Here is a 10,410-nt window from a genome sequence, read left to right as displayed (position 1 = left end):
TAACTTCTATATTATGAATAATCTGCACATGCTGCTTTACAGACAATACATATTTGTAAACTTGCTCATGCAAAATTAGTGTGCGCAACAGGGATATTGTTAATTTTCATACTTTAAAATGATACCTTATTATCTTTTAAAAATTGCCAAACCCTCTGAAATGGTAACAAATCTTATATGGATATTCTTGTCTGCCAGCTAAAAATCAATTTATGTTGCGGAAAACAAAAAGTTGTACAAGAAAAAGAAACATGGTTTTTGTTTTGCAAGATTTTTGATTTTTAAACGAGAAAATTTATAAAAGAAAGAAATTCATGGTCACAAAATTTCAACATTTTAATCCTAAACATTACAGGGTAAATAGATACTGGACCTTATCTCCATACTCCATAAAATCCTAACTTTTAGTTTCCATTTCAAATGTTGCTGTAACCACTAAAACACTAGTGGTTTTACAACCTCTGGATTATGGAAATACACATTTCTGAAATAAATGCTACAAAAACAACAATGGAAGAAAGCCAAACAAACAGTCTCCACGAAGGAAAAAAAAGTGGAACATTTTGAAGCTTTTAGACACTTCTCTTTCCATGTCTTATGATTAACCTGTCAATTCAGTGCATTGTATGGTCATCTGTAATGGTCCCCATGGTGATCAAACATCTAACTAGTGTCCATTGATTCTAAGTTAGTAGATGATGAATCTTTCTGGATACTTTCAAAGATAGCCGCCAGCTCAGGGTTAGAACTGATCTGTGACTGGAATTCACTCATCAGTGGACTCTTCTCTGCTTCTGGAATGGTTAGCAGTGCTGCTACTGCTCTCATGGCAGATCGCTTTAATTCATCTTGTTTTTCAAACTCCTGCTTTACTGAGTTTGCCTTTACCTGTAACATGGAGTAAACTTAGATTACATGCTATAAAAGACAACTCTTACATGAACAAATTTAAGCACATAAGATCTTCCTGGTAAAAGTTACTCTCGTAGGTCCATAAGGCATATTATATTCTAAGCACAACTGTTTTTAAACTTATTTTTAAAGTAGTTGTCTCCTTTTCTTTTAAGGGAATATTTTACACAAAGCACCATTATAACAACAGAAAATCTAGACCCACATGACTGTAACAAAGAGAGCAGGACACTCTTTTTTCAACTATCTGCTTAGCAAGTCCCACACTTTGGCCCCCATCAAGAAAGTACTACTCTAGCTACCCTATTCTTTGCTATATTCTATTAGACACTTTTTCAAACACACCATATGATGACATCTCCAGGTCTTTATTCAAAGCCTGTTTCATCTTCTTGGTCTAAAAAAAAAAATCTGGATTTTTCAAGGTTCACTGCAAATGTTGTCACCCTAATATGAAGCCTTCTATGACTCCCCTTCCAATCAGAATTAAAAACTTCCTCTTTTGTTGCCTGATCACATTTTATCCCATATCAGTACTTCAAATATATATATCAGTACTTCAAAATGTTATATTGATATAGCAATAAACAAAAACTTTTAAGAATAGCAGTTAACAGTGCTAAGTTTTATAAAACATCAGTATTCAATAGGTCAACTTTTTAAACCAACTGCTACATAGAGCACTGGAATACTTATATTTGGAAAGCTAGAGAAAAGAATTGGCTAGGAATCCCCAATACACCAAGTCTGACCTAGGTTGATACTTATCATTTCTTACCTTAGTTGTACATGTTGCACGTAATGGCTCAACAAGTCGGTCCAACCTCTGCAGCACTGCACTTGGACAAAGGGTAGACAGTCTCACCAACATTAAAAATGTCAGCATCTATTAGGAATAAAAAAGAATTTAGATTTGACATCATTATCTAAAAACAAAATTCTAAATTCTGACAGATCCTTTAAAGGAAAATACCATGCAAAGTAAAGCTTCCTTTTAATGTAATCTGCCAATCAGAATCAGATTTGTCTCAGACCTTATCTGAGTTAAGTGCTAAAGAGACCTCACTAGATTGTATTTTAGGTGAGGTCTCTTGAGCAGCATATTATAGGTGAGGACTCTTTAGCACTTAACTCAGATAAGGTTTGAGACATCTGTCTCAAACAGATACGAAAACCAGAAAAGTGGTTTTCAATCTTGGTTGCACATTAGAATCATCCAGAGAGCTTCAGAAACATACCCATTCTTCAAGTCCCATCCCCAGAGTTTTACTGAACCTGTCAGAATACGGCCACAGACTCTGTTTGTTTGTTTGTTTGTTGAAAAGCTCATGTGCACCAGAATTGAGAATCACTGAACTGGAATATTACTGAGCTGGAACACAAGTTTCGAAATAAGTTTCCACTATCATAACAGAGTTGACCAGTTATTCAGATTAATCCATGCAAAACCTGATAACCCATAAACCTTTTTCTCTTGGACGATAAACTCATAGAATTAAACAAGCACGTCCTTTTAATTCTTGGTTGGGGGGCTCTCTTTATTGAACTTTGAGAGGCTCAGGTCACTACCACACATGGAAACCTAAGAGTAGGAGTTTGGGTAGTATGGCTGAATTACTGCTGAGTTACCACTTTTGCCATGCTTGGCCAAAAGCCCTAAATGGAAGAGTAGATGAAAAAGACACAATGTATGTATTTTTTATTTTTCAAATCACTCTTTTACTGTTCACATTTTAAATGGAGATGTTCATTTCATCACAGGAAAACAAAGAACACTTATATGCAAAATTCATTATCCAAACATAAGACGCAGTATGATTTCTCTCAAGTTGCTTCTATAGATTGCTTTGTATATCTGAAAAGTTCTATGTCCTCTAACAAAATTCTTGGTATTAAACACAGTATATTATATTGGAAAACAAAAATTCCTCCTTCAGGTAAATAATACAGTTACAATTCAGACTAGCCCCAAAGGTAGCTCAGGAGAATTAATCAAGACAATGCTAAGAAAACCCTCCATGGGTAGCAACTATGGTCCAGTGTTAAGTCAGGCCAAAAACTTACAGATTTATACTTTAAACAGCAAAATCTGTCAGGATTCTTTTGAGGGAAAGGATCTAGGGACTATTCACTAAGCAAGTGGGCACAGAGCATTTTGCATCCACTGCCACTTCCTCCTCCAATAAAAAGGGTTCTGGATCTTTCTTACATGTCAACTGGTGTTACACTGCCTATTACTTTTGCACTTCATAGTTTACAACATGCTTATCAAAATCTTGACAGACAACCTGATTTTCTCAGACACATGCGTAAATTACAAGGGTGAAAGTTGCTCTAGCAAAGTCTTGTTCTAAAACATTGTATAAATAGGCACAAACATCTTACCTTAATATCATAATGGTCCTTCAAACCATCTTCAACATGATTTAGAAATTCAAAGATATCAAGTCTATCAAGACAACTGTCTAGAAGTGTATACATACACTCAAAAGCTGCCTTTCTAATATCCAGACCATCATCAACTGTATGTTTAAAGGGACCCATTTCTACCTGTTAAAGCAAAAAAGAATGTGTGGATATATAATACTGAAGTTAAAGACAAGCTCAGATAAACAGTGTGATCTAACTTACCTCTCTTATAAGCTCCTTTCTAACTTTCGTTTCATTGTAAAGATGTGGAAGAACAGTATCCAATAGGTCCCTTATTAATGATGGCTTGTTATGTGCTGCTGAATTAAATGTGACCAAGGCCACTCTTCTCACATTCAAATCCGGGTCTTCCAAAGTTTTTAAGAAATCACCTGAAATATTACAAGAAAAGCAACAGACAGACATGGTAAACTTGAAATATAATATACATTATATTTTCTCTAAGTTGATATAATTTATTTTTGTTGGTGTCATTGTTATTTCTTCAGTGAAGGTCAGGGAAGAACCTGATGAAATACTAAGTGAACCATAAAGTTTCTTTCAGCAGCAAGGCAACTATCATTTCTGAAGGTGAATATATTTTCAACTGATAATCCACTCTCAGCACCTATAATGCAGACGGTATGGAAGAAGAGTCCATAAACTTCCTCAATATCACCTTCATAGATACAAGATATGACAGAGATAGCAGCTAAAAAGACTAATAACATGCATGATTCTCCTTGGTGTTCACTAAAAGCAGCAAAAAAATATTTTTAAACTAAGTTCAAAATAAGAATAAAAAAATGAGGTGAAGACAGACCCACTGCTTAATAAAGATGGAGTACTATTAGCGGATATACAATTCATCAAAGGAAAGAGAAACGTGCCTCCAAAAGCCCTACTTTATTTCTGTCTTCAATAAGAAATACATGAATTCACAGGAAAATAATATAAAGGGAGAAAATTGAAAGCTAACGTAGGACAAAAGCCAGAGAAGGCATCTAGGTACTTTAAAAGTCTGCTTATTCTTGCAAATGTGGGAAAGAAAGTATAATGCTTTGGAGTCACATGGATGATGGTTCAAACCATTTTACTTGTTAAATGTATGACTTTGTGCAAGTTACTTTAGGCAAGAACCTGTTTCTCACCTCAGTTTCTCACTCAATAAAATGAGGATTATAAACCTTTTAGAGCTATACAGAGCAGAATAAATGGCACATATATTGTTGAAGACAATGTCTACTACACACTAAGTATTCACATGTAGCTATTATTCATCATTATATGATCTCAACTCTATCATCAGCAATCTTTTAGAATACACAGGGAAATGTAGGAGAGGTAACAAAAGACTTGAATGCCAACTTGAAAAACCAGCAATTTGAAAATACGGGAGGAAAGAGAGACTTCAGATACTGCAGATTGGCAAACTCAATGTTGATATCCAAGAAAGTTCCAGCATTGACTTAAAAAAAAAAAAGTCTGAGAGACAGCGTGGTTTCAAAAACAATATAAATGTACCAAACTAATTTCCCCTCCCCTTTATTTGCATACTAAACTGGTAGATTAGAAGAATAATTACAATAGAGTATATATCTGCTTTCAGGAAAGCATCTAAAATATTGCTATTATGGACAAAATGGTGCCATGAACTAGCAATTTCAATTTTTAAAAAGTTTCCTAGGTGGTTCTGATGTTCAAACAGTCATGAATATCGAACTAGATCATAATTCAATTAGAATGCTAACTACCTGGTTGAGTAACTATATCAACAATGCATACTGGTTGACTGCTGTCAACATGGGAAGATATTTCTAGAGATATGGCATGGGCCTCTTCCTCTGTCCTGTTTTGCATAATACCAAAGTGCTCAATAAATATATCAAAGCAGAAAATGGGTGGGGGAAATGCCAGTAAGAAGTTTCTCATACAGACTTTAAATAATTTCTAGGCCCCAGCAATAGAACCTATTTGTGCCTCTGCCTTCCTTATTCTTAACTGGCAATCCCTTTCTATACAGCTCAAATTTTATATTGTTTTTTTTTTTTTCTTTCTGGCACACTGCAGAATGGCACAAAGCTACAAAGCTTCTTTGTCAAATCCCTCAGTCCTCCCGGATGGTTATCTCCATTATCCTGTCCTCAAGAAAGCAACAAACTAAATTCTGAGGAGTTTTTGGCTACTATCAAACTCTAGGAAAACCAATGATAAAAACAAAATGCATGGAGGTTATAAAAATCAGAAATAATCCCAAAAGCTAATTCTTGTCTCCACAGAAATAGAGAAAGCCCTAGTTTTTCTTGGGTTATCTCCTCTTAGTTCTTCTGCAAATTAGCTCTCCCCCACTTTATTTTTTACTCTTAGGTTATTTTGACCTTAAATATGGAAATCTCCATAGATCTCTTTGGGTGTTAGATGTAATAATTGAAATCTGAGGCCTTAATAGTTCAAACAAGACTCATTTACATCTAGGGAGAAACTTCAGACTGGCCACATAAATCTAGTACCTTTCTGCTCTATCCACTAAAGCTATCTTATCTTAAGTCACCCCAAAAACATGGTTATCAAATATGTAGTTGACTCTAAAGACATGCTGGTATATTATAACTTCATTTATGTGAGCAAAATCATCTAGGAATAATTACAAACAATATAGGCAAATGCAATTTGTTAAAGTTATAAGATCATATCAATTTTATTTTAAACAATTATTTTAATTCCTCGATATTTCTAGTTACTAAATTCAACAGTTTGAGAATTCTAAAATCCAAAAATCAGTATGTTTATCTTTGTTTCCACTTACCTATGCAGTTCTTTAACAGTGGATCAATAGGTTGTGGATGGTCAGAAATTGTAAATTTCACAGCTGTAACCACTGAGCTTCGGGCATATGATGAGCCTAGTTAAAAATAAATTGCAAGTCTATTGGTATGTAGTCCACTAAAACTCACGGACATCATTTTTAAACCACTTCAAATAACACCAGTGTCTTCAATTCCTTAGAATTTTCCTTGGCCAAGAAGGGTATTTTTTATTGCACGCATGAATCCAAAGGAGCCAAGTTTACTCACTCATGAGCATAAAACAAAATCCTGTTAGATTTTAAAAGAAACAATTCCTTCTGGGAAGGAGGGACCTGAAGCAGCAGTGGAGGATCTCACCCTCACAAAAGAGAACTAGCTAAATCCAAAACCGCTCAAAAATCTTCAAATTTTTTACTAAAAAAGAAAGCAATGCCTAAGAATGAATGGCTATTACTGCTATTAATGTTATTACCTTCTACTTGTTCTAATCAGGATGACACTGGTAAATCTGAAAACTCTTCCAGAATCTTTCATTTGAAAAAAGTACTTTCACCAATTTTATTTATTGTAACTAGTATCAGCAAGCTCTTTAGATTATGTTAATTCATGAGATATGTCTTTTCCACATTTTAACATAACAGCAACATTAAAATGTAGTCATTATGAGGAATGAGAACACATTTAACCATTATCTAATTACCACTCTATCCTTTAAAACAACAAAATGTCATTTGAATATCACTCTATACTACAAAAGACAGTTTTTTTTTTTTCATCACATACTTAGCTTTTAGGTTTAAGAAAATATAGACATGGCTTAACTTCTTTATTAGGCATCTTTTAAGGCAACCAACTATCAATAAAAAATTTTTTAAGGAAGAAAATCTAGATACCTACCTGATATCAAGTACCCCTTAAGCCGTGGAAGGAGAGTTTCTGGATCAATTAGAGTGAGTTTTCCTAGACACTCAGCAACAACATTTCTGGTTCCTTCCTCTGCACACTCACAGTGCTTTAGTAATAAGGCCCAGATGTTTTCAACATATGGTTTAAGGCCCACCACTGATGCAGAGCTAATAATTTCCTTCAAGGAATGAAGTAAAAGATACTGCCTTTTGGGCTGACTGGTTATTTCTTGTAGGACAAATGGCAGATATTCAGGAAGGTTGCCCACACTAATGCTGCCTAATGCATAGGATGCAGCTGATTTGACTTCTTCACTAGGAGATGAGAAAGCTTCTAGTATTACAGATTTTAGTTCCAACTGTCCACTTAAGTCAATATGATGCCCAACTTCTCCAAGAGAAAGTAGAGCTAAGAGACGAATGGAATCTGTTGACCTTGAGTTCTTGACATCTTGAATAAACTGACCTACTACAGCTGGTCCCTCTTTAGGGCATGCTCGAGTAAGGGCAGCTACACATTTGGCAATGGAATAATAAGACTGCTTATGAGTAAGAGCTGTACTCTGAGAGTAAACTGGACCAGTCAGCATGCGCAACAAATCCATGTATCCTAAATTATTTGTTCCAGTGACAACCAGAGCTTGGAAAAAGTCTAGCATGGCACTAAGAGCTCCCCCCTGCAATAAGGGTGATCTCACAAGTCCAATAAGTTCATTGAGAATGGATCCACTTATCTTTGAAAGGGAGGAGGGATACACTTTTGCCAAAGTGGTAAGAAAACTGATAGCCATTTGTGAAACATGCATATCACTTTCGCTGATAAGAGGTGGGAGCTCATCTAGAACTGCATCAATCATGGCAGCTGTCAAGCTGTCACTATAGTTTTTTATTAGAATATCAAGGGCAGAAAGAGTACCCAGTTTCAAAGCTCTCTGGTTTTTTCTAAGAAATGAAGCAAGGATAGGAACCCCTTCTCCCAGAACAGGCCTCAAATCTATCTTCAAAGGTGACCCAGCAATCAGTGTCAATGCCTTTACTGTAGTTAACCTGGTAATTTCATTCTTTAGTCTCTCCAAGAAAATCTGAAGTGTATTAGGCAAGTCAGAACCCAAATTGTCTCCAAGGTTGCAAATAATTTGTCCCATACAGGAAATAGCCCTTTCCTTGACTTCCTGATCAATGTCAGCTGCTTTTAATCTCTTAATGGTACAGGTAAATAGATCTTTGATATAAGGAGTTGCATCAAACGAGGAAGGCTGATCTAAAGGACGAATTACTTTGACAAGCTGTTGAGTAACAAGAAGTGCTTCAGATGTAATTTTGTAAAATGGGTCTCCAACACAAGCCACCACTGGAGGAACCAAAGCCTGAACGTGAGGATGGAAGACTTGAGGAGAATGGTTACAGAGGATTACGTATAGACATGACAAAGCATCAATCTTCAAATTCGATGAGCTTGATTTATCATTCAGTGAGAAAATGATTCCTAAAAAGCCAACAAAAAATCCAATCATTGCTGTGCAGACTTTTAAGAAAGAAAAATGAAATATCAACCCCTAGAGTACTGCTAATGTTCCCACTTCATTATATTATTTCTATAAGTAGAAATTTTCACCATCTATAATAAATACTACAGCCAAATATTTTAGGGTAAGACTTAACTTTTTACTTACAAATTTCTAACTTCAAGTATTCAAGATGGTTAGATTAAAAAGTTAGCTCTACATGCATACTAAGTTGTCACAAATATTCCTTTAAAAGGAACTCATTATTTAAGCTTATTTAAATCCTAACAAAAAGGCTACGCCCTACAATAAGTCCCAAAAGAGATTTATGTTTCTTTCATACCTGGTACAAGTACAGGAATGTGTTGTGTTAGGGCTCCAGGTAATACATTTACTAGCTCAGTTAACATGTTAAAACAACACTGTCGGGTCTTCACACTTTTTTCTTTCATCTGTTTGTGCAGAGCTTTAACAATGTTGGGAACCTGCAATTATCATATACTCATTAGATGGTTCAGCTGTTGGTATTTCCTCAGTACACTTAACATGAATTACGGAGAATGAGGATAAAGGGAAGAGTTTATCTTTTTTTGTTAAATTCCTAATTCAACTATCTACTGCTATTGCTAACACTAACAAGATCAAGTTTGTTGCATGTATTATATATGTTCTCTTATAACTACATTTGCTTGATACTGATAAATTACGAAAAGCTATCATTTAGCTTTCAAGGGAGCAACAAAACAGTCTTCCCTACTTAATTTTTAATTGTGAAACATACATGACTATAAAGAAATTAATAGGCTGGGCGCAGTGGCTCACGCCTGTAATCCTAGCACTTTGGGAGGCTGAGGCAGGCAGATGACAAGGTCAAGAGATCAAGACCATCCTGGCCAACATGGTGAAACTCCGTCTCTATTAAAAATACAAAAATTAGCTGGGTGTGGTGGTGTGCACCTGTAGTCCCAGCTACTTGGGAGGCTGAGGCAGGGGAATCGCTTGAACCCAGGAGGCGGAGGTTGCAGTGAGCTGAGATAGCACCACTGCACTCCAGGCTGGCAACAGAGCGAGACTCCATCTCAAAAAAAAAAAAAAAAAAAAAAAGAAATACATTAATCAAATAATATTTTCAATAAAAAATTTAGGAGGTTAATTCATAAATGGTATTTTGAATGACAAAAGCACAGATAAAAGTCAAAGGAAACAAGATAAATTATGGAAAAGCAACCATTGAACAGGTCCTTTTCTTACTTTCCATTTGCTGTTACAAGGAATCAACCTCACTTCAAATGTAGCTACAAGCAGCAGGGGTATGATTAAAAGATATCTGCTCTAAACTTTCTAATGTTTGGTTAGTCAGTAAAACAAATAGGGTCTCTACTAACAAATCTTATGGATGCAAAGCTATAAACGGAGCTTCTAGAATACCTCAACAGCAAAGCAAGTAGAGATTAAAAATAAAACAAAGCCAAGAAAAATCCCAACAACCAAACTACAAGGATACACACCATAATTACACAATGATCTAAGAACTAGACAAAACAAAAAAATTGTCTAACTTTCCATAGCATTGTCGAAATTCCTGGCAACTCTACTGAGCAATGCCTGACTTCTACATACTCACTCACTTACATATATCCTCCATACACTTTATCTTATTTCCTTCTACAATTAATCTTCAACATTCACCTTTATGAGTAAGTTCACCACAAAAATGTATTTATTTGCACTACTTGAAAACAAGATAGATACCATATGTGTGTCCCGTCCTCTCCACTGGTTTAATCAGTCAATATCTGTTTTGTAATCTATAAAAATTGATCTAGTATTTGTGCATTCCATAAGGTTGCTGTAGAGATTACATATAAGATA

The 10,410-nt window shown here is 35.3% G+C and overlaps 1 protein-coding gene across 3 annotated transcripts in view; it reads right to left on the bottom strand.

The window, feature by feature from the left end:
* Nucleotides 1-255: 255 nt before the first annotated feature.
* The window catches only part of CAND1 (cullin associated and neddylation dissociated 1), a 44,115-nt gene continuing 33,960 nt past the window's right edge, over nucleotides 256-10,410 (bottom strand). For all 3 annotated transcript variants that reach the window (XM_008003939.3, XM_073020925.1, XM_037996836.2), the window contains 7 exons: nucleotides 8,882-9,023; nucleotides 7,026-8,519; nucleotides 6,128-6,223; nucleotides 3,544-3,713; nucleotides 3,298-3,462; nucleotides 1,691-1,798; nucleotides 256-888 (listed from right to left, as the gene is read on the bottom strand). In XM_008003939.3, the coding sequence (XP_008002130.1) occupies nucleotides 664-888; nucleotides 1,691-1,798; nucleotides 3,298-3,462; nucleotides 3,544-3,713; nucleotides 6,128-6,223; nucleotides 7,026-8,519; nucleotides 8,882-9,023 (2,400 nt within the window). In that variant the 3' untranslated portion in view covers nucleotides 256-663. The remainder of the gene's footprint in view (nucleotides 889-1,690; nucleotides 1,799-3,297; nucleotides 3,463-3,543; nucleotides 3,714-6,127; nucleotides 6,224-7,025; nucleotides 8,520-8,881; nucleotides 9,024-10,410) is intronic.

The sequence above is a fragment of the Chlorocebus sabaeus genome, chromosome 11 (assembly GCF_047675955.1).
Source record: "Chlorocebus sabaeus isolate Y175 chromosome 11, mChlSab1.0.hap1, whole genome shotgun sequence".
In the NCBI taxonomy this organism is placed as follows: domain Eukaryota; kingdom Metazoa; phylum Chordata; class Mammalia; order Primates; family Cercopithecidae; genus Chlorocebus; species Chlorocebus sabaeus.
Note: the sequence above shows the minus strand (reverse complement) of the source record. Positions and strands in the feature narration are given on the sequence as shown.